This window comes from Rhipicephalus sanguineus, chromosome 1 (genome assembly GCF_013339695.2).
Source record: "Rhipicephalus sanguineus isolate Rsan-2018 chromosome 1, BIME_Rsan_1.4, whole genome shotgun sequence".
Lineage (NCBI taxonomy): Eukaryota > Metazoa > Arthropoda > Arachnida > Ixodida > Ixodidae > Rhipicephalus > Rhipicephalus sanguineus.
The window spans coordinates 237,381,821-237,406,430 of NC_051176.1; the positions used below are offsets into that span (position 1 = coordinate 237,381,821).

The following is a 24,610-nucleotide window of genomic DNA, read 5'->3' on the forward strand; positions in this document are numbered from 1 at the left end:
AAAAGCGAGAGAAAGAAGGGGAGAGAGAGAGAATATTTCTCGCCTACTTAGCTATAGCTGACAGGGCTATGTGCACAAAAAGCGCTTTCTAGAAGCACCGTCGGCTCACTAAAATTGATTAGGAGAAACAATGGCGCAGATGCGCTTCTGATAATATCATAAAAAGACGCCCACGACTCTACGTTTCGCCCTGCGTGGTCCCGGCGAGTTGCCGTTCTCTCCCACAATGCTCCAACGCAAAGTTCGCAAAGTTGCCATGGCCACTGCGCGGCCACGCCGTCTTCTGGGTGCAGTCGGTTGATTTCTTTCCTGGCATATAGCGACTGCGCATAGGTGGGAAAGGGGCGGAGGCGAGGCGGCGAAAAGCGGGATGCGCATGAACCGGCCGTCTGCCTCATAAAGGAAAATCGCCACTGCACTCATTAGTAGGTCGTTCGAAGCAGGACTTGCTGCGGATTTCTTTTATTTTCCTCCTCCCCCTCTTCGCCTCTCCGAAAAAGGGGGGGGGGGTTAAACAAAGCGACGTGGGCGCACTACTGGCAGGCGGGAAAACAGTATGTTCGCAGCAGTCGCCAATGGATAATTTACGCCAAGCCGCACAAAAGGCTGTGCTCATTGTGTCTCTGCAGTCGTTTTCGTGCGCCCGTGCAGAGCTGCATTAGCGGTAATCAATTGCTCATCGCTGGTTAACAAAAGGAGGCACTAGGTGCTGGGTTCTCCAGCGAATGTTGAACAGTTCGTTCATTTGTTTCTCTCTTTATTTTATCATTTTTCGTGCTCGGTAGAAAAAAAACACACCTTTATGGCGATAGCCCTTGTAGCTTCGCCGGTTTCGAAACAGGTGTGCGAGGGCATGGAAACACGAAGTATTGCTTCTTAAGCTTCGAGCATGCTTCTAATGCAACGTTGCTTTGCTTTTTTTTTTTTTGCCAGGAAATGTAGTGCACACTGTGGGCGAGACGTTAACACATGCAGAAGAGTTGTCGCTCGGCAGAGGATGGCAGCGCCTCCGAATAAATGTGGTGTTTTACATGCAAAAACCACATGATTGTGAGGCACGCCGTAGCGGTGGACTCAAGATTCATTTTGACTGCCCAAAACAGCGGACACTGACGAAGCAAGGGCTTCTATTTCCCGCAGAGTTACTCATCTGCTTTATTCCAAATGTGAATCTGTCTAGAATGAAAGTGCATTGAAATAAAATAACACGCAATTGGTAGTTCAGGACAAGTAATTATTTTGTGAAAAGCAGCATATTCGTGCTTGTTGCTCACACCTCGGCGCAGAGTATACAAAACGGTTCTTGCATATACACGAAATTGCGAGAAAAGAACTCGCAAGCTCACATTTTGTGCCGCCCGTAAGGAAATCTTCATGGTGCATTGAATGCGCGCCTTTATGATACTCACAGTAAGATATATGGGTGCTGAACGATTTTCCCTTGGATTAATATATATATATATATATATATATATATATATATATATATATATATATATATATATATATATATATATATATATATATACGTATGCATTTTTTTTGCTGCGTATAGCATACCGGGGTTGCTTTATCGTGTACTCACTTCTATTGAGCACAAATGATGACGTACACGACGTACATTTGTCACAGATTGGTCAACAGTACCAAAGCAAACTTGAAAATGTAGTAATGCGCCGCTATTACTATGCTCTGACTTTCTTATATTCAATGTAGATTTGTGGTAGGTAAACCCATTACGCGAATCAGCGTGAAATTCAACCACTGTCGTCAGTATGAATCATAAGCCCTCGATGTACCACCTGGTCTTGTCCGCATGCATTTTTTTTTAATCTACCGTTATATCGCGCTATTCCGCTTTTTTGTTTTGGTGGATTATTGCAAAATGCGAAAATTACCTTTAAAAGTAACCGTGTTTCCCAAATTCCAAACAAGACAGTCCATCAATACCTCTTTTTAAAAATTAATGACTGTATTGCACATGTTGAAAAAGCGAAATAGAAGGAAAGCATGTATATGCTTGTAGAAATTATCCTACTAGTACTACCTTAGGCACCTGCGCCCGCAAAATCTCGAAAAGATGCATTGGCGTACGTTAAGGTTGTCCAGAGCATCTAAACGACTTTCGTGAAAATGAATTTCGTAGAACATTTGAAGGACAGATATCTCGAAAGTGCTGCTATATTTAGAATTCTTGCTATGCAGACATGACTTCACTATAGCGCTGCTACAGTTTCACAGTTAGAACTTGTACCATAAAATTGATGTATTAAAAGTTGATTATTGAGCATTTTTAATTACGTGATCGGACATTGTAGTAAATTTTGCAAGTAGTGTTTGCCTTTTCATGCAATGCACTTAAACAGGTCCAATTGCACTATATGCTCTATACAGTATCTTAAAAATGTTGGTTCGAACTAAAAAACAAAAACGACATGTAGGAGTACGTTCATGAGCGAAAATACTAAAGTCGCTCAACCTTCCAGCGTCCTATCAGTTCATAAATTTTGGCGTGACCTACGGGCTTTCGCGTCCACGAAGGATGTTCAAGAATTATTTACCATCCATCTCTAGAAATTACAAGAGCAGTGAAAGCCTGTGCCTCGAGATGCGGTACGAGACGCACAGCGCACTGCCGCTCAACCTTTCCCCCTTTTCTATTTTTCTCTAAAAGCGCCAGAAAAAGGGCGCAATGGTCAATGGTGACAGGTACCGAAAGGTTAATGTAAAAGATGCCCTTTCCGCAATACCTCAGAAAAAAGCAAATGCCAGTACTCTGGTACCGAGACAGCTGATGGGCATACACGCCCTCGCTGCTACCTCGCGCCGTTGATGCCAGTAAGAATCACCCGGCCTATATTTAGTGGTTTTCGCTACACACGAGACGTGAGTATCAACCGTACTTTGACGTTCGTTCATACGGGCGCGAAGTAGAAAGGGAAACAAAGAACGCAAAATGCAAATAAAAGAACGCTCGGCAAGTTTTTTGCAGGGGCCACAGCCTCTTAGTTCGGGGCCAACGTCCGCGTGTGCCCAATACAGTAGCCCGCGAAAGCAGAGAGGGGGCGGCCGACTTCTCCAGAAAGTAGAAACCCGATCTGCTGTGGGCGCAGTAGTCTGGCCGCATTGGCTGAATTAATGTCGATTCCTTCGCAATTATCTTTTAAATAACTCTCAAAGGGGTGGGCACAGTCTACAAGGTAGAAAATAACAAAAAGAACTGCTTTCAAGCGTTTGTTGTACGAAGAACAAAAGGTTCGCTAATGCGCTTGTGGCCGAGTGGGACCATTCCTGCAGGGTCACCGGCGACCTGCAGAGCCCCGATCAACTAAAAGCAGAACGGTGCGTGTAAGCGGTCCTTGCAATCCGTAATCGCGCGAGCGAAAAGACTCTTGATGACGTCCTTCGAAAACGGCACATTACCTCAAAGAAGCTACAGCTCTAGCCGAGGCTTCGTGTACGTTAGCATTTACCATCCCCAACATCCTGCAGACTTTAAAATGGCCTATATGTCGGTTGCTTCTTCTCCGACTGAACCTACTTCTTCACACACGCACACTGTATTGATTTCTTGATAATGTTTTTACGTGTATAGCGCACGAAATGACTTGGTATGATACAGATACCAGACGTTAAGGCCAGTCTGTACAGCAGCACATTGAAAACTATTGAGTGTCATTGAGTTTATATCTGTCATGGTGCCGCTGCGGCGAGCAGCGTTTCCGACCGATGCTGCGTCACTTGAACATCTCTCTCTTTAGGGTGCGTTGCGCCATGCATAAAACAAACTCTGCCGATCAGCTGCACGGTCGCATTGATATTCAATCTCTCATAGCAGCTGAAATTTAAGATACGTGCTAGCAGGTTAGTGTTTTCTTAAATCTGCATTCCACACCCTATCACGGCAGCAACAAAGGAAAATAAATAGTAATAATTAGGTGTTATAACAATGTAGTTATTGTATTATAGGGCAAAGTGCGTGCAAATGAACTGTGAGTGACTACCATATTGCGAACTTTGTGTGTTGTTGCAGATAATACCGTCTTTTGAACTTTATGTGAAATAAGAGTGTGCGTTTCAACCTCTTTTATCTTGTTTGTTTATGTGTTTGCTCGAGACGGTAAATATATGCTGTAAAAGCTTCTTTTACTCTGTCCTCTGCAATCTTCTCTCTTTCTCTATGTCAGTTGACTCTCCTGCCCACATATACCATCGTTAAGTACTAGGGAGTTACTCTGCAATCAGCAGTATTTTCCTTTTGTTAATTTTACTTATTTTTACGTGAGGCCGCCGCCGCCGCCGCCACCACCACCACCACCACCACCACCACCACCACCACCACCACCTACTACTACTACTACTACTACTACTACTACTACTACTACTACTACTACTACTACTACTACTACTACTACTACTACTACTACTACTACTACTACTACTACCAACACGACGTAACGCTGTAGGGACATAGTAGGACACCACCACCACCACCACCACCACCTACTACTACTACTACTACTACTACTACTACTACTACTACTACTACCAACACGACGTAACGCTGTAGGGACATAGTAATAAGGCACTTCGAATGGCGCCTGGATATTTAATGTTGCATATATATCTTCCTAAGTTCCTAAACGCCTCTCGATGCTACGTGTTACGCAACTGATGCTCATTCGCAGACAGCGGACAGGCGGAATTGAACATTAGCTTCATAGGCTGTTGCAGAAAATTAGGGGACCCACTACGGCAAGAGGGTTTCGTAACCAGAGTCGTCCTACCTCCCCCCTCTGTCACTTTTGTTTTTATTTGTTTATCTTTATTAATGTGCTCTTTCTGCGCGTAATTATTTCATCCCATTGACTATTACGCCTACCCAAAAATGTGGTGGTAAAGACAGAACAGAATGACAATAAAAAAAGCTTAATTCTAGCATTGATGAACGGTAAGTGCCGTGGCAAAGGCTACATTGCATATTTCAAATTAAAAATATACACAGAAAAGTGAATTGGAGAGCTAGAATTGAAACAAAGTGAACGAGTGTACACGAAGTTGTGAGAGTTGGTAATATGTGATAACAGTGCAGCAGATGGGACAGAGCAAGGTGGAATACACAAGCTCTGTCGGTTGGATCGAAAACTATGAAAAATAAGACAAAATATTTCGCAAGGAAATCGACTAGAATCAACGGGCGGCGGAGCGCAGACCTATGCGTCTGAACTTCAGAGTTCAGACTCCAAAAGAAAAGAGAAACTGTAGAGCCTAGACCCAGCCTTCAAACAATAGTCGGGAAACAAAGCAGTGAAGCTTTTCTTTCTTTCTTTTTTTCCTTCGTCATCTGCAGTGTATCCAACTGGACCTTAGCCTCGCTATAAATCCCTGATTTTTTCTCTCTCTCGCTCTTTCTTTTCTTTTTTTTTTTAATTATGCTGTCGAAGCTATCGTATCATTCCTCTGTCCACCGCGCCCATCGAAAGGCCTTGCGGGTATGCTATAAGGAGCCTTCCGCTTCATCAATACTACCTCACCACCTATAACACGCCCCTACTAGCGCACAATTAAGCACTACCTGTACACGCATGTAGTGCTTAATTGCCGCGAGAAAGCACTGCATACTTCGCCTATAGTTAGGCAAATAACGTCACGAGAGGCTGTTACCCGAGAAAACACAGTGGGCAAATTAAAAGAATTAAATGTGTGAAAAGGAATTATTGAATGTGCCTCTTCTGGTGAGAGGCATTTCTCGAGCCTCATTCCGTCAGAAAGGTCTGCGCTAACTCTCTTCGTTCAGTCTTTTTGAGGGAGAAAGAACTTCGCTAACAGGAAGGATCGGAAATGATGATGTTCTAGTGTGTGCGACTTGCAGGATCTAAGTGCGCAAGGCCAGATACATCGATCATGTCTGCAACCGGGCTGCTCCTCCTTGGCGTCCTCGTCTTTTCAGTCTGCCTGACTGCAGCACAAGAAAAGCCGGTGAGTTGTGAAGTCGCGAGCTTCCGTACTGAGGATATAACTGCAGGCATGCCAAGCAGGTAAACTCGAGGCTCGTGCGGGGAGCAGTGTTTCACCAGGGCTTCATCAGGATCTCTGTTTAGTGCTGCCAGCTCGAATTTCTTTCTGTAGGCTACGTCAGAGTCAGCTGTCCCAAAATCATAAATTATTTACCCAACTCCCAAATAAAACAAAAAAGAAGGAAAATAAAAATAAAATATTCAGATGCGCTACACCCACACACGCACAGACATAATGTCTCTACGGGCACAGCACCGCAGTTCAGCCTGATAATAGGGAATGGTCACTTATATCACACACGAGAGGAGTCCATGCAAGCATTTGTTCACATATTTATATAATGACAAGGGGGCCATAGATAGGCCCATTAAAAGAGAAACACGATGTAGAGAAGACAAACAGCAGTGCCATTTATAAGCAGTCCGTAAGGTTTGCGTCCGTGAAAAAATTGCTGAGAGCGCTAATTGCACATCTCTGCTCATCGGGGCATGGAATGTGAGAGGTCATCTGTCGTGGACGTTCAAAGTATCGCGCAGTGTAATCCGTATAGCTGTGAAGACACTTTGTGATAACATGCTGCATTGTAGCGTACCTAACCGTCTATCAGCAGTTACTAAATAACAGCAACGACAACACCACATTAAGCTGTAAAGCTGACTTATTGACATCAATGCCAACCAGTGCATATGCTGGGCTTTGACCCCGCTTACACCACGCAGTGATCACCTGCACGGGCTGTAGCTGTAACATGTCAGTGAGCGAGCGCATAGCTCATGCTATAAGCTTCCATGTGTCGTGTAAGCTTGAATCCTTCGCGCAAGCTGTAATGCGCAAGTCTCCATAGTTACGCTTGAGTGTGCACGGAAGGCCTCATACGGCTGTTCATATACTCTATACCGTCAACATGCACATAATGTAACAACTGCACATCACATTGTTCTACAAAACAAGAAATATTCAGAGTGCTAATGCATGTGACACACAGTAAGCAACGCGGAAAAGCGAAGAAATTTTGAGATCAACTTATACATGCACGTTTACAGGAAATGCTGTGCTTGTAATTGCAGCTTCCGGTATCCATCTAAAGTGAAGGTGCCGCGTCGGCTGCTTCTTATAGCGCTTCCCTTACTCTGGCAATGTCATAGCAAATGCGCCAGAAAGGCACCTCACTATATGTCTTATATGGCCTATGTCCATCTGTTGGTCAGGATGACGTGAGCGAAGAGCGCTTTCAGCCGGAGCAGAAGCGGCCTTTCTGCAACGCCTTCACTGGCTGCGGAGGGAAGAGGTCCCAGTACAGGACGCGCAACCTGATATCCAGGCTGCGGCAGAGGATACTGGAGGAATCGGCTAGGAGTCACCATCGCTCCCGGAGCCAATATCAAGGCGACGCAGACAGCCGCAGTGCTCTGGACGCTGACGACGTGAGTGTGCAGTGTGAGAAAGGCAACTGCGCTGAAAACTGACGCCCTCTGAGCTAACAAATGCGAATGTATATAGCAGATGTGATTAAGTAGGATCCCTATTTATGTTTTTTTTTCTATCTATAGTGCTTAAACTATGCAGCCCGAAGCACTAAGACAGTCTGCAATATTCGTGTCTGTACACGGGGATACATGTCTTAGCAGCAGTTTCCAAAACCAGACACAGGCCGAACGAGGAATCGAGTAGAAATAGCGTCGAAAGGCCGTATCAATTAAACTACTTTGCAAACAACCGTTAAGGTGTACCATGCGTCTTTACATATCCTGGTAAAAAGGGAGGCGGAGCATATCATATGAATGATATGTCGAGTTTTGTTGCGTCACATAAATACAATGTGCGAGAGCAGCAGTAATACTTTAGTTTGTAATGCCACAAGTACTCGTTTTGTATCAGCTGAAATAACCGCTTCATATGGACAAACAGTCACCGAGTAACGCGTGTATACGAATTCATTCACTGTAATCGACAGCTTCCTCAAAACTAATTTATAATGCTTACTGCGCATCGGAAAGCATTTATAATGCTTACTACGCTCCACCACTGGAAAGAATGGCGCTGGAGTCAGTGCGACGAAGTATTAGGGACACCGTGACTGTGTCGTCTCTTCAAAACTAGGGGAGCGGGCTGAAAACTAAAGTTTTGGGAACACCAGAAAACCTTCGACAGGGCCATGAAACATCAAAAGAAATTCACAAAAATAAAGAGTGAATCGTTGCGAAGGGTTATCGCATGTCCTTGTGGACAAAGACGCCTCTACAGCTGCATAGCGAAGATATTTTCGAACATCTCCGAAAGCGTCCGCACAATATTTGCTTTAGTTGTGTCAAATGCTCATGTGCTGGTACCAAAAGCACACGGCACGGTAAAATTACGTTCTTTTGGCCCACGTATAACACGTTCGTGACGAAAAAAAATTCGGCAGATCCCACGCCTTGTGGAAATCGGTTTCATGCGAAGCGTAGAGTCGGCTAGTAATTGTATATGACTCCATGCTGCCTTTTTTGGCTTTGAACCAAGCGTCACGAGGTGGATCGACCTGTTTTTATAAATTTAGTAGTTCTGTGCCCATCGTGGGCTTACCAGGAACGTCGACTACAGTAGCGTTTGAAGGGTAACTTATGCTCTGACGCAACGTCAGCATTCATGTTAGACCACAGACGTCAGTATTATCGAAACGAAGTGCACTTTACGGTGCGATGCTGTGAGTATCATACGTAACTTTCGTTAGCGTGCTCCTCCGGGGTCGAACAACACTTGAATATAGCTTGCGGAATGATAGGAATACAAATGTAATGTTTATTACACTGCTATAAAAGCGGAACCAACACTAGAAGCACAATTGGCGTTAACCCGACATGACGCCTGTATCCTAGGAGTGCATATGTAATGTTTATTGTTTTGTTATAAAATTAGATAGCCAGTACCACAACCACAATTGACGCCGCACCGACATTACGCCTACATATGTAGGGTCTCTTTCCAAAGCAGTTTCTAGACCTGGCGTAGCTCTGTGGTAGAACGCCTGATTGCCACGCAGAATGCCGGGTTCGATTCCTGCTGGAATTGTAACTTTTATTCTTTGCGTTCGTCGGGTCAACGCTGCCGATGTCGCTTTTTCTTAACCCTCTCGCATTTAAATTACCAATGTCTGTTCTCGCCGTTCCTGGGTAGATATAAACTGTCAATCACCTGTGGCGCATGCCCGTACACCGCGGCCCGTGGTAAACCGGTATGTGCCACACGTGTCTGGAGGAAAGGGTTTGACGACGTACGCGACAGGATTTTCATGTTATTCATCTCATGACCAGACAGTCATATTCGTCAAATCCTCATACCCTCCCATGCCAATTTTGGTCTACATCAAGTTAAGGAGGCGATAACGAGAAAGATAGATAGAAAGATAGATACGTAGATAGAAACGCTCAAAGTGCCTGAGGTTCGCTAAGAAATGCTTCGCATTTAAAATAAAGGAAGCAAGAAAAACGTCACAGTTCCGGCGCAAGGGCGAAGCAGTGATTGCGATATCAACAAATTCGAATGTTATACGAAGTAATGCTATAGCACTTAACTACTTTAGCATCAGGACCTGGTGTAACTCAACAAAACACTGGCGTAATGAAAGGCGGCCGCTGCAGCGAGCGAAGCAACCTTCGTGCTGTCTATCGCTTCAACTCAAACTGAGCGATGAGGACATTGCACATACAAGGGTATGAGCCACGTGCTAATCACTGCCAATATAAGGCGCGCGACCATGCCCGGCGGATCAAAGAACGCAGTTCCCGCGGGGGCCATGTAGCCTCACTCCGCCCCCCCCCCCCCCCCCGGTCGGTGTTTCGCGCGACGGAGGACGGTCAGAGCGTTTCATTTCCGTTTGAGCCGCGATCGTCGGCTGCAATCGCACGCATTCATCGCACATAGTACATGCACGACGCGTGGGGCGATGTTATTACCTTCAGACTTTGTACGGGACCTCACGGCGACGCCGAAGGCAAAGGTGCGCCTGGAGTGACCATATAATTACTGTCGAACTAAACGAAAGAGACTCAGCGGAATTTAATGAGTGTCACGAGACACTCATAAATTACTGACTTTTGGTACCATTCGTGTTCACGCCGCCTACGTCGGACGATGTTGAACATACGATGCACAGGGCGATGTTATCAATTTGGACTTTATACAGAACATGACGGCGACGGCAAAAACCCGCCGAGAGTGTCCATATAATTGCTGTCGCAATAAAAATTGGCCTGAGCATGAACTTTTCCGTAGTGCATGGTTGCTAGCGGCGTTTGGAAAACAGGCGCGCAACTCTGCTACCTTTAGGTAGCAGAGTTGCGCATCTGTCTTCCAAACGCCGCAAGCAACCATGCATTGCGGAGAAGCTGCCGTTTGGGCCAATTTCTGTATTCCTCTACGCCGCCGCTGCAGCGAATTGGATTGACACCAGACATCGACAGTTAAGTTAATCACCGGTCTTCGACACGCCAAACATGTCGATCGGCGACACGGTCGGCATGTCACCTGCAAAAACGGAGAGCGCCTTCGCCGCATAGCTGTGGTTGCTTGCCAGACCTACACTCTAAATATTTTCACGCGTAGCAAGCGTGAGTGGGGGGCGTGTTTTTGCACGCTTGTTCTATGCGTGGTGTGCTTTCACGCTGAAAAAATCACGCTTCCTAAGCGTGACTTGCGGGATGCGTAACGCTTGCAAAGCGTGAGTGGGGGCGATTTTTTGCACGCTTGTACTAAGCGTGGTGCGCTTTCACGCTAAGCGCACCACGCTTGCCAACCGTGACTGCCAACCTTTTTAACGCTTAGAGAAGGTGTAAGAGAGGAGTTTTACTTACTTAATGCGGCGTTCTCCCGCTCCTTGAAATGCCTTTCTGACTGTCAGAAATCATCCAAAAAGAAAGCTGAAAGAAGATAATATTTGTTGTGCTGTATGGGCTTGGCGGCTGAGTATACACACTGATGCCCGGCATTAATTAGCGCATTACAAAAATTAATTTTTCCTTTTCATCTTGCACATGTGCAAATTGTAGAACGCGACACTGCGAGAGGGTAAAATGAGCTTGCTGGCTGAAACATTAATATGGATTTCGGTTTATAGTACAGAGAGTAGGCTAGAAATAAGAGACAAGCTTTCATTATTTCTTACTCTTTCCATGTTGTACCCAACGGCACTTATATACGCACAGCTCAACATCGGAAGTGCGGTTTGTATTTACGGTGCAGCTAGCAAGCTCGTGTTACGCAGAACCAATGGAATGTTCCCATGCCCAATATGAAAATTGAAACTTGATTTTTGTAATTAGCTATTTAATGCTGGGCGACCAGCATATATACCCGCCAAACAGCCGCCAAGCATCAACAAATACAGCACAACAAATATTATCTTCTCTCAAATTTATTTTTAAACACTTTCTGACAGTCAGAAACACATTTTATAGAGCAGGAGAATCCCGCATCAAGTAAGTAAAAATCCTCTCTTACACCTTAACTAAGCATTAGGAAGGCCTCCCGTCACGGATCGACAAGCCTCACATCGCGATTGCGGCGTTAGATCTTCGTTATACACCGTTCAGAATTTAGTAGTGTTAGCAGAATGAAGGCGTTCTGGATTGTCTCAAACTTCGCTTGTCACAAACCCCAACGCCATAGAAGGCAGTGCAAGGCAAACTGTCATAAAGCATCTTCCACAGGTGCATCTGGGGAATCCTACAATTAAGCCTCTGATGTGCATGCATTCTTTCGAGGCGATTACTTATATATACGGTAGTCCAGAAATTTGAGTGAGGAATCTTGCACGGAGTGCTCTGACACTTTACATTTTGAATCAAAGATAAGGGCTAAGTAGAACGACATATTTACAAGAATTTAAATTTGAGTAAAACTTTTATTGACCATAACTTACAAAAACGCTTCTTTTTATGGAAGAGCAATCCAAGTAAAAAACACACAGGAACTGTAAAATAGGCGCTAGATGAATTTTGGATGTCTCTTTAAGCAGCACATAAACTTTGATGTGTACTTAACACAAACGAAGTGTAGTTTCGTGAACAAATCCCGTAGCCTTTTCTGCGCCCATGGAATTTCGTCGATGCCGGCTCGTTTAACGACTGCTTGAACAAAGCCAAGCAAATGGCCAAAAACAGCCGGATACGCCAGGTCCTTGACGTAGTGCACACACGTCAAGCACTGGTCAAGCACTGGTGCTAGAAAAAGCACCAGTGCTTTTTCTAGCGGCGTGTTCGGCTGTAGCTTCAAGGTTTCGCTGGGCTCTTTGCCGCATACAAGCTCCTTCACGTCGCCCCACACAATGCACGGGCCAATAATGTCTGCGGGTGAAACCTGGCAAAGATAAAAAAGAGAAATTAAATTGGTACCTGATGGAATGAACCGTTGTCCAATTTCACTTGGTACATAACTACAGATTTATGATTTTGTCGACAAAGCTGTCATTGTGACTGCGGCGTTAAATCTTCTGATACGCTGCTGAAAACTGAGTATAGTGTCAGAAGAATGATGACGTCATGAATTGCTTCTGAAACTTTGGCTCTTAAAAAACTATTTTACTCACCTTTGAAATTAGGGCCATTTTCGTGAGCCTTGGCCTCAGGTACGCATCCACCTCTGTGTACCATGGGTCCGCTAAGGTCGCCACTGCAGGCAGAATTTTGCTGAGGCTTTTGACATTCTCTTCGATAGTGCTTAAAAATGTCAGTTCACTTTCAAAGGCAAGCTGAAAGAGAAAACGTGGAATTAAACTTCATGAACACAGAATACAGCGCACAATCAGCAAAACTTCGTGGCTATTTGTTGATTTAATTATAGCGGCATTGGTGGTCAGTAAGAACAGTACAAAGCAGTTTTGAAGTCGTAGAGTCAAGTATAGTGCGTACACCGGCAATCTGTTTGAGCAATAATGAAAAAAAAAAAGTGAGTGCTTCAGATTACACTGGGCGCCAATAAAATCTTCTCAAATATGGCAATCTGAAGATATAAAGAGGGACATAAGAAGGTACAGGACTGTCTTACCAGTTCTTCGTTTAGCAGATAAGCCGGTAATACCGCCACTGGTGACGTGCTCCTCAGGATAAAGGATGCTTTTAAAAGTGCCTTCACGCGGGGTGCATCTATTCCGCTTTCAGAATGTGCTTCTTCATCTGTTGTCTGCACAGATAAACAAATATAAATTTCACAGCGATAAATATAATTGCAGAAGTAAGGGGAGTGCCTCTTTCTGAACCCCATACACCCCAACAGATCTTGCGAGCTTTTCAATCAAAAGTTGTTCCCTTGACAAACGAACTGCGTTGGCAGAACCGTTAGTCCTCCTCGAGACTAAATGCAGAGAGGTTAACCGTATGTTTTACATCCCGTATGACGCAATTGCAAGCCCCAAAGAAGGAACATTGTGGTGCAACCGTTCATCCATAAAGAGGAACAGCTGCAGGAAAAAAAAAATAGATTTGTGCCCGCGGTGGGAATCGAACCGCTGTCTTGTCGGTTGGCAGCCGGGTCAGCTGAGCACTCTTCCGCAATTATAGTGTTTGTGGAAGTAGAACTCAATTCGACTGTGAACACGTGCACTCAGCGTGGTATCTCAGACATATTCATCCATTAGAAAGAAAACCGTTAACCTGGGGATCGTATACTGACCACATTTCACTGCAAATTTCAGAAACGGCATTCAAAATATCAGCTATTAGTTACACCACTGAGTAGCATACGAAGCACTTCATTTTTGTACTCGCGACAATTTTGGGCTTTTACAGTAAAAGGTGCAAGCTCGAATTGGCTGTTTTGACACGTATGCTCTACCTCAGGCGCTTACAAAAACAGCTTTTCTGTAATTCCGTATAATTTTGCTATAAGATAACAACATGACTGCGACAGAGATCCATTCTTGCTGCCGCGACAGCTAGCATTACCGACCGCCGAGGCACTGGCTCCACGTAGTGGACCGTACGGTAAACTATTTATGCTACCTTACGGTAACGCAAATATTAGGGAGTTTTCGAATAGGGGCACCAAAGAAATAGCGTCGAGGCCACTGCGCATGCGCGAGACCCAAACAGCTTCGGGTTTTGCGTTGGGGACGCTATTTCGCGAATTTAGCGGGAGTCCTAAAGCCTGCCCCAAAAGCTTTGCGTCAAACAAACATGACGGCACTCACTTCGAAGCGACGGCTCTGAGCCAAGACCACAGTGACCTAGCATAGGGGGAGTGCCCAAATCGCCGCAAACCCTATTCGAAAACTCTATAACTCCTGCTTGACCCAAAGCGAGCCTACGCAAGAGGCTTTGGGGCCCCGAACGTTTGGGGCCCCTATTCGAAAACTCCCTATTAATTGCACACAAGTGCGACTTCACCCAGTAGCCTGAAATTCCTGAAGGTGACGCAATCGTATCTTACTATAAAAGGCTAGGTTGCGGCATAAATAGTTCGCCTGTAACCAGAGCGGTCTCTTGGCAATAGCGGCTTCAAGTAATACTTATGGACTCATGCGTTGCGCACTCACATAAAAAAAAAAAGCGAACTTCAGCCTTGATGTGCAGCAAAAACACGCAATTTTAGTGTGGCCTTAACGCGCTTGTTTTGTAGGATATGGCACAATTTTAACGCTTCGTAATGTACGCATCGACTACATGAATTTACGGCATACAATATATTTTTGGTCATTTTCGAGGCGCTCTGCGGAGGACGGAGAAAGCAGGCGCTGTTTATTTACCGCGCGAGGCGCCAGGCGGCCCCTTTACCGGCGTTCCGCCTCCTGTCCCGAAAATGGCCACCGCCGCGAACCGCGACGCGGTCACGAAATTTGGCGCCGACAAGCCAAAGCTAACGAGCGCTAGACGCGGGGACCGGTGGATACCCGACGGCGAAGGAGAAACGGCTCACAGCCACGGCACCGGGAGCAACAATCCTTCCTTCTTTCTTATCCTTCCCGGTCGATCGCACGACCCGAGTGAAACAGAAACTCTCGGACTGAATGCGACATCACTTTCTTTACTACAAATACTTCCATGAGCAATTACTCAATGTAACCACGTCACGTCGCTACGAATCCGGCATCTAAAGTTAATGTTGGCTCTGATGTAAGAGTTAGAGCCAAAATTACGCCGCTATGACACGAAATGGAGATGTTGAAAATGAAAGTACGTGAATTACATAGCCCTAAATTTTCGCGTTTCTGTCCGTCAGTACTGTACACAGAGAACTTGGCCTGATACTAATGTCAAGTTCAGAGGTCAATAGGAAGAAACGTCACTGTTAGGAAAATAGTTGTAAAATATATAATGAGCAAACACATTTCGAAATATTTGCTTACCCAGGTATTCCAAGCGGCCGTGAATGGCAGGCGGGTGCCCGCAGTATGCACACCATCCGGCCGCAATAGCAGAGTTCGCAGTGAGTGGCGCCGTGTCGCGCGAGAACTCCGGGCAGTCGCATTCGGTGTCCTTGCATCTACCGCGCGGCACACCACGCAGGTCAATCGATCTCAGTTATTCAGGACTTCACCACTTTTCAACACCACAAAGCGAACCCTCCGCACAGTACACGATCGAAGGGCAGGCAGAGACGATGCGCAAAGTGCTTGCTAAGTCAATGACTCCAACGACTCTAACCCCGTTTTCCCGCCATAAGTATATATCGAAGCAAGCGCCACCTTTCAAGGCCTTCGCGTGAAAAACAAAAATAAATGAAAGGAGGCGCAAATCGCAGCAGCAAATCAGAGGCGAGTAACGGCGACGTCGCACGGCTGTCTTGGCGATTGTATCAGGATATATATACGCGTGATGAGGAGAAGCGCGATCGGCGTCGCAAACTTTTCCTCAGCGTGAGTTTTCCGGTTCTCACGCGTAGAATCCCGCATCACGCGTAAAATACAGCAAATGTGCGTGTCCTCGACCGGCGTCACGCTTGGGTGGAGGAAAACAACGCGTATTTTGAGTCACGTGGTACATAAAACGAATTTTAGGAGGCCGAGGGGCGCGTTTCACGCTTACTACGCGTGAAAATATTTAGAGTGTATGCGTAACCCTGCTACCTAAAGGTAGCATATACACTCTAGCCAACCCTATCGCAGTGCGCCCTCATACTACGCCAGTCAGGCGCATCCGATAGGTGGCGACTTCGTATGTCCTCGCCGCCAATACTATAGTGTCGTGTGCTGAGTGTGAACCTCCAGGGTTGCAACGTGTGCTTGTTGGTTACTCATTTGAAAGGCTTTTGGTGTAGCCTGAAAGGAAACACGGACACGAGAAGGCACACAGGAACACCACACGGCGCTACTAGCAACAACATGTTTATTTTCAAGAACCAGACCGCTTATATACCATCAAAATCAGGCAGACAGTTTCATAACACCGTCATTGATGGTCAACATAAAGAAGAGATCACCCGTCTTATAGTTGAAGCCGAGCTTATCGATGCGCTTGGTGAGTTGTGTGTGAGCAAGCCATCGATAACATTGTCACCTAAAGAGTTGGGGTTCTTGCGCAAGCGGTGATTTAAAGTTTTATCCTGTAATATTTTTGCTTAGTAAAATGTTTTTACGCATTACCTGAGTGATCCCACGTGTTCAGCTGTCTGCCTTATTTTGATGGTATATAAGCGGTCTGGTTCTTGAAAATAAACATGTTGTTGCTAGTAGCGATGTGTGGTGTTCCTGTGTGCCTTCTCGTGTCCGTGTTTCCTTTCGCGCTACACCAAAAGCCTTTCGAACCTCCAGGGTTTATGTTCCATAAAGAATATTCGAGCTGAACGCTTCGTCACGAGCCACAATGTAAACTGACGGCGAACGATATTAGGTATTTTCTGTAGTCTATCTATCTATCTATCTATCTATCTATCTATCTATCTATCTATCTATCTATCTATCTATCTATCTATCTATCTATCTATCTATCTATCTATCTATCTATCTATCTATCTATCTATCTATCTATCTATCTATCTATCTATCTATCTATCAAGTAACCACTAAATATGTGATTTTTCCTTGTAGCAGGACATAAAAATCCAGCACAACTGACACATACACGCGTGATCACGTAGAAAATTGATAATGTAATGACATCGCACCAAAAAGCATTACTGACCCAAATATATACGACAACTTGCGGGATCCAAGCCATTGTATATAAGCAAAGGGCAGAAAAAAAAACGACGTACATGAGAGTAATCGTGATTTATACAGTCGCTGAAAGTACGTTCGAGAACTGGTCGATTCCTGGATCTAAAGTGCTCACCCTACTTTAGAGGTAGCGCAGATCAGACACACATATCGCTCATGGATCTAACTCACGTGTGGACATCTGTTGCAGCTGCGGAGCGGTGCCATATTGGTGAATCTACCCAGCCTGTTGCGGAAGCGGAGGTTCTCCATGAACAGCCCATAGCTCGAAGTGGACCGTGCTCATCACCTTCTAAACATCAATGGCGCAGGTGCCGGAGAATTCTGTGTTGTTTAGCGCGAACACTGGGCTCACATGTGCTCAACCCAACTATCATAATTATAGTCTCGCTTCAACATTGGCAGGAATCGGTGTGGCAACACTAAGTGAGACTGGTATTTTGTCAGCTATGTGCGACCAGACAAAGTCACCAACTGATATCAGGGCTGTTATAGATTTTTCTTAAGAGCACGGGACTGAACACCAGACTCTAGCGAAACCACTATGTTACGTGGTTATTGTATATACGCATATCTCTTTCCTCTCCCTATGATCACCCCTCATCACTCCTTTTTTCCCCTTTCCCTTCTCCCCTGTGCAGAGTAGCAGGCTAGAGCGCACTAGCTCAGGCTGACCTCTCTGCCTTCAGATAACTTCTCTCTCTCTCTCTCTCTCTCACGGATAAGTTCGATTCTGAATGAGCCCACCCTGACTAAGTTTGCCGACCTGAGGTCGAGATCGAGTGACTGACACCGCATGCTGTCTATGATGGCGCCGTGCCAGTTGAATGCGACTTTCAATATCAATATGAGCCTACTACTATATTATATACAACTATATTAACGCCATAGCTTTAAAGAGCTCGTTTCGCAGACACCCGGTGTAGGCGTCGGTGACGGCGTCGTTGGTTGTGAGCGAAAAATCATCTTGTTCATGACAGAAAAATCGAGAAAGATGGAAATAAAATAAATAATAAAAATATTGGGTTCGAGTGAGAATCGAACCAAGACCGTCTGCGTGACAAGCAGGTGTTCTACCACAGAGCATGATATTCCTTGAAACCGCTTCGGAAGAAAAAAACCATATGAATGCCATGTAGTGGAAGGTTAACGCATGTAATACTGCGTGGCAGAAGCGTCGAATCGCGCCAGGCATCAAAACACGTGAATTGCGCAACGAGTGGTTGTTGGCCCGCCCATATTACAAAGCGCTCACACATATTTACGATCATCATCAGCTGCAAAAGAATCAACAAAGTGAGCAGCTGCGTAGACTCGCGTGTTGCCTTACGCACGCGTAGTGGGCCCTTTGCTGATTCGCAAAAGGAATAATTATGGCGTAGTGGGCACTTAACTGTACTTGCAGTAGGCATTCTAGGATAGTTTGAAATGGCCAATGTTGCGCGCACAGTCGTTCGTTTCCTTACGGCACGGTTGAGGCATGCACCGACAACCGAAGCCACACTATCACTTGAGAACGCGATGTGCACGGGGCCCGATTACGCTATCGCGTTCTACTATTGAAGGCGAAGCTCAAGCGTCCTCCAAGTTTTTTAGCACTCTAATATAAAACCAACTTGGTTCGGACTGAGTATCGATATATCATTAAGAAATCCGTAACGCGCTTATTCAATTCTATTCAGGTGACCTTCACAATATTTGAAATGAAAGCGACGGGCTTGGCATTGTCTAACACACAACCACATCCAGATTTTTTATAGCAAGGGTGTCACGGATCACTCCACCTCTGCAATTTTATATTCCGATGGAAGCCGCGTGTCTTTAATTACTGATAACGTGTAATATCTTGCGATATTTCAGTAGCAATGTTGTACATGGCCTAGGTGATTCCAATTGGGTCTGAAGTGGCCTATGCAAGGTATGTACAGTAAAACATCTGACAATTTATATGTCGAGATTTCAGTGAAATATTCGTTAGTTGTGTCATTGGAGTGTCTCCTTGCCTGGACATTGGAGTGTCATAAGCACTCCAAGGAACAAGTTGTTTGGTTTATGGTATTTGACGTCCCAAAGCGTCCAAGGAGAGACGCCATGGTGGAGGGTTCTATCCGCCACGGTAGTCTAGCGGTTATAGTGCTCGACTGCTGACCCGCAGGTCGCGGGATCGAATCCCGGCCGCGGTGGCCGTATTTTCGATGGAGGCGAAAATGCTCGAGGCCTGTCTTAGATTTAGGTGCACGTTAAGGAACCCCAGGTGGCCGAAATTACCGGAGCCCTCCACTACGGCGTCTCTCATAATCATATCGTGGTTTTGGGACGTTAAACCCCAACAATTATTATTATTACTGTAGTGGATGGCTCTGCACAATTTTTCGACCCCTTGGGGTTCTTTAACGTGCACCTATAGGCGGATCCAAGTACACGGGCTCCTAGCATTTCGCCTCCATAGAAATGCGACCACCGTGGCAGGGATCGGACCCGCGTCGTTCGGGTCAGCAGCCGAGCACCGAGCCACCGCAGAACTACTGTGTATAACAGCCAAAGTTGTCCTCACCTAAGGAGGTGGCAATCAGCGACAAGCATAGGCGTGCGCAGGGTTCGCCACAGGCGGAGGAGGTCCATCGCAGCCCCGCCCCCCTTACTAAGTCAAAGTATGGGGCAGATTTTGCGCGTCCCCTTAGGTGACTATAAAGGGGGGGGGGGGGCTGCCCCCCCCCCCCCCCCCCCGGTACGCGCGTCTATGGCGACAGGTGTCATCGTGCCTTTCGCCATTTGGCGGGCGCGGCCTGTTCATGTCCAGGAATTCGGGACATCGACAACTAGCGCCATCTGTTGTGTTGTGTGCTAAGTGGCAGCGTCACTCAATGGGAACCGACCTTTAAACATTTATTGTAGTGTAACGCTTCAAGATACGCTTAAATCACTTCGTCCATATAATATGGTAGTCATTATGCCACAGTGCGAGAAGTTTTGCTTTATTCCCATTAACTTCCTGGGTTCGAGAGCCACTTTTATGTGCTATGTGAAACTCCATAGGAGATCATTTAAAAATTTATATAAGAACAATGCGCCCTCACCTGCTTAAATCACTGAAGGGACCCAATCTCGATGATTGAACATTCGTACCTGTGAAATTTGGCGGATGTCGGCGAAGTTTCTGAGGTTCGACGGGAACTTCTGTCTAAGGTGCATTGCAGCGAAACCACCTTATACGGGTGCATACGCTTCATAGTGTTTACGGTTGCCCTAAAACAGGTGAAAATGTCAGTGTTTTTATATAAGCTTGTTTTTCTTGAAGCTGCTAAAGATATGGAGGGTATGAATACTGTGGAGGTCTTAAGTTGATAAATAGCAATGAGAAGTCTTAGGTTAATTAGAGCAGATGGTCAAAAATGAGTATAGCTCCTCGTAATTCAAAGTAAGTAAGAATTGACAAGATATACTGATACGGATAAGAATTTCGCTCCACTGGGTGTAAGTAATCAAGGGTACTAATGAATTTAACAATTTACCTAAAACTTATTGGTGAAAGCGGTTAGTATAGAAGGACATGTATATTATATATATATATATATATATATATATATATATATATATATATATATATATATATATATATATATATATATATATATATATATATATATATTTAGATATAGTATTGCAATGAACGCCAATAATATTAGATGGCTGTCGCATGCAAGTAACTAGCAATAGATACTGTTATAGCTAATTAGTAATCAAAGGTATAAGAGATATGGTAATTGTACTCTGTCATTATTAATACTTACACTTTGAGGTAAATAGAAAAGGGGTAAATAAGAATCAACTAATCGAAGGATTGCGTTGTAATGTATCACATGAAAGTGGAGACGAAGAGGATAAAAGATATAAGAATCTTAGGTTGCTGATTAGTGATTAGGGGTCTTTTAGCTTAATTACTATGGAAAATTAAGAGTTGACAGTGACCCCCAAGAATTCACACTGAGTGAGATTTGCTCAGCAACATTATGCACATTTGCACCCTGACCATATAAGTAATCACTTGTAATGAATTCACCAATTTTAAGGTTATAATAGAAATCTTTCAGTATAGAAGGATATGTACATGATATATATAGGGTATTCAATGTATGAAATTACCATCCGAGATAAATAGTAACATGCAATTATCTTTAGTGATAGTTATCGAAAATTAGTAATCAGGGATAATTTGGAGATACTCTATGGAACCTAGCAATTAAAGGTATCACATAAAAGATATGCCAAAGATGACGAATATAGTTTATTAGAGATCGTTGTAGGCAGTTGCCAAGTGTGGGTATATGGTCAATAAGTTAATACGTCGACAACATAGTAATGCACCAAATGAAAGCATATAGGAAGAGGCTGAATACATTTGGAATGTTTGCTAATTGGCATTTAGGGTCTCTGCAGCGTAATTAATATTAATATTTTCTTTTTACAGCAGAGTTATGCCCACGCTTTGTACTACTCGCGATGTAGACAAAGCACAATCATCATTATGCCGGCGCACTCAGCATAGCTGTGCCTAGTTAAGCCATGTTAATCATAGCCAATTGTAATTAGGTTTAGTTGAGCACGATGAAAACTAATTAGCCAAGCATAATACAGCCAGTAGGCTAATTAGCTCTAATTAAGCCGAGTTGAGATTCTAGTCTGCGTAGTCATGCCGAGCTCGGCAAGAGATGCCGAGCGATACCGATAATTAATTACGAATTAGCCTAATTAGTATTAATTACGTTAATTAACTCATTAGGTCTAGCTTGACTTGTGGTGAAAGCTCGTCGAGATGAAGCCTCGAGTATGTCGATTATACTAATTAAACTCATTAGCATAATTAACCTAATCAAGATATAATTAATGCTAGCTTGACTGGGGATCCAAGTTAAGCTAGACCAAGTTCCAAATGTGCAAATTAGACCTAGATTAGGTTAGCGCGACTCAGTGCAAGCTGCGCAATTTTTTTAAATTAGGTCAGCTAAGCAGAATTCACGGTAAGAGTATCTTACTAATGTTGATCTACATTCGCACCTTGGTACACAGTGCATTACTAATGAATGGTGACAATGAATTCAACATATTTTCAATTTAGGGGTGAAAGCTGTCAGTGTACGACATCAGTAAAATAGATAGATAGTATTCAATCTATGCAGCTATAGATCTCAATCTATGCAGTTACAGTACAATGGTGGGAAGTAGCAGAATATCATTCATTATTAGAAGTCATAAATATCATTATTTCGTAATCAATTATAATTATTCGTTTAATATAGATACCATCTATCACCGACACGTGTCAAGAGAAACGTTTACGACAGATGATGATTTAAAGGAGTACTGCGTTGAAAACGGCGCGAAAATTGGACGAAGGCTAAGGAAAAAAAAAAACAACACAAGAGATCGCACATTGATGAGTTATGCAAAACACTGGGTGCAAAAGAGCCTGATGTAAGAGAAACAAATTGCAGAAGGGTGTCTTCAAAGGCCAGTTGCTACATGTTACTGCACTCAAAACCGCGCGAAAACGGCAGGAAGGCTAACGAACAAAGGAACGGCGCTTCTGTTGTTTGTTCCTAAGCCTTCGCCCCGTTTTTGCGCTGTTTGAAACGCAGTAACATGTACCAACTGACCCTTCAAGACACCCTTCTGCAATTTAAAGGAGTAATTAAATCTACTGATAGTTTTAGGAAAATAATAATTAAGTGCAGATATATGATAAAAAGAAATTGAGGCATATGATTGCAAAGCATCAGATGATAGTCTAAAGAGAGAGGGTGAATGCATTGCGAGATTCTTGCTAATGAACCTTTTCAAGCAATCCCAGAAAGCCCCGCGGGAGCATGGCGCACTATGGGAAAAGTTTTTACATCGAGCGAGCCGGCCGTTCGGTCGCCCGCGGCTCGTTGGTGCCGTGGGAGCACGAAACGGAAGGAACGTACACGTCGCGGCTTGATGAATATTCTTACATCGTAAAAGACTACACTTATCCAAGCGCATCTGCCTGTATATCTACGCACGAAATGTGAAAGGAATAACACAGTCAGTGTAGGTATTGCCGAGCGTATGTATATATACATACGCTCGGCGTATGCTATTGCTACGTCCGATATATCGGACGTAGCAATTAATCGATATGTGCGTTATCGCGTGCCGATGCCGTCACGACGTTCGTTTGTCAATAATGTGAGCGGAACACCGAATTCGATCATGTTTAGTGTATGAATACTTGGAAGGTACTAATGCGAATGTCTCGTATTGAAATGCCATAGAATTTTCCGTCTCAGCATTTTGTGTCATGAACACTTTTGCGCTTGCTCACTGCGTTTTGCCGTTATGGCGTATTTCAAAGACAATTTCAGTGTTAGAGACTCATCTTGCGCACGATTACACATATCTACGGCATGCATTCACCTGCGAGCAAACACGTGAAAGTACAACCAGCGTTTCTAAAATGCAACAACTGCAGTATATAGTATCAACGAAGGGCGCTAGAACCTTATCATTTGTTATATACATGTATATGCGGTGCGAGCGACGCGCATGCGGTCTAATCAGTCTCTCGAGTACTCTGTAAATATCACAACCTCACCTTGCGCTCGTCGACAGTGCCGATGGACGTTGATTCCAAGTGGATGCGCGAATTGTATAGACCGCTCCTGGACTTCATCTAGGAAGCCACGTTGTATCGTTTTATTTAATTTTTGCTGCAGGGCTGGGGTCTCAAACGTGACTCGCACGTGACTGACTTCGTCCAATCCTTTTATTGGTCATCTCTAGAACGGACGAAGCCTCAAAGGGGTCAAGAGGAAACTGCGCACAGGCAAAAACCGGACGTATGCACTAAGGGATGAGGAAGGCAAAGTCACTGTCAATATGGATAGCAAAGTTAAAATAGCTGAGAAGCTTTGCAAATATCTGTACAGTAGCCAGGACAACGAGGACGATAAGGTAAGAAGTATATTAGTAGGCCAGAGGAATCGGACAACCCACCAGTAATGACATGGGAAGTAAAGAAATCCTTAGAGGGAACGCAAAGAGGCAATTGCCGCTGGTTAGGATCAGGTAACATCAGATCTGTTGAAAGACGGTGGCCATATTGTTTTAGAAAAACTGACCACCATGTATGGAAAGTGTCTCTTGACGATGAAGGTGCGAGAATCTTGGAATAATTTTAAAATCACCTTAATTCATAACGAAGACGACGTCAAGGGCTTGAAATATTACATGCCGATCTGCTTACTGTCCGTTGTCTACAAGCGATTTAAAAATATAGCAAGATTCCGTACAAGCTACTCGACAATAAACACATTCACACGATCAATCAAGTGATAGAGAAATGCGTGGAATATAACCAACCCCTATTAGCCCCGAGAAGTTGGAGTGGCGCCGCCTGGCTGGCGGCCTGGGTGACGTCATGGCACGGACTCTTCGTCGCCTGCC

At 44.6% G+C, this 24,610-nt stretch overlaps 1 protein-coding gene across 2 annotated transcripts in view; it reads left to right on the plus strand.

Moving 5' to 3' along the window:
• Nucleotides 1-24,610, plus strand: part of LOC119375200 (cardioactive peptide) — a 66,985-nt gene that overhangs the window by 17,399 nt on the left and 24,976 nt on the right. Inside the window, exons 1-4 of one of the 2 annotated variants that reach the window (XM_037645387.2) lie at nucleotides 5,485-5,492; nucleotides 5,873-5,979; nucleotides 7,227-7,442; nucleotides 17,337-17,457. In XM_037645387.2, the coding sequence (XP_037501315.1) occupies nucleotides 5,905-5,979; nucleotides 7,227-7,442; nucleotides 17,337-17,411 (366 nt within the window). In that variant the 5' untranslated portion in view covers nucleotides 5,485-5,492; nucleotides 5,873-5,904 and the 3' untranslated portion in view covers nucleotides 17,412-17,457. Of the gene's footprint in view, nucleotides 1-5,484; nucleotides 5,493-5,872; nucleotides 5,980-7,226; nucleotides 7,443-17,336; nucleotides 17,458-24,610 lie in introns of those variants that run through there. The other variant, XM_049420429.1, reaches the window with a different exon arrangement.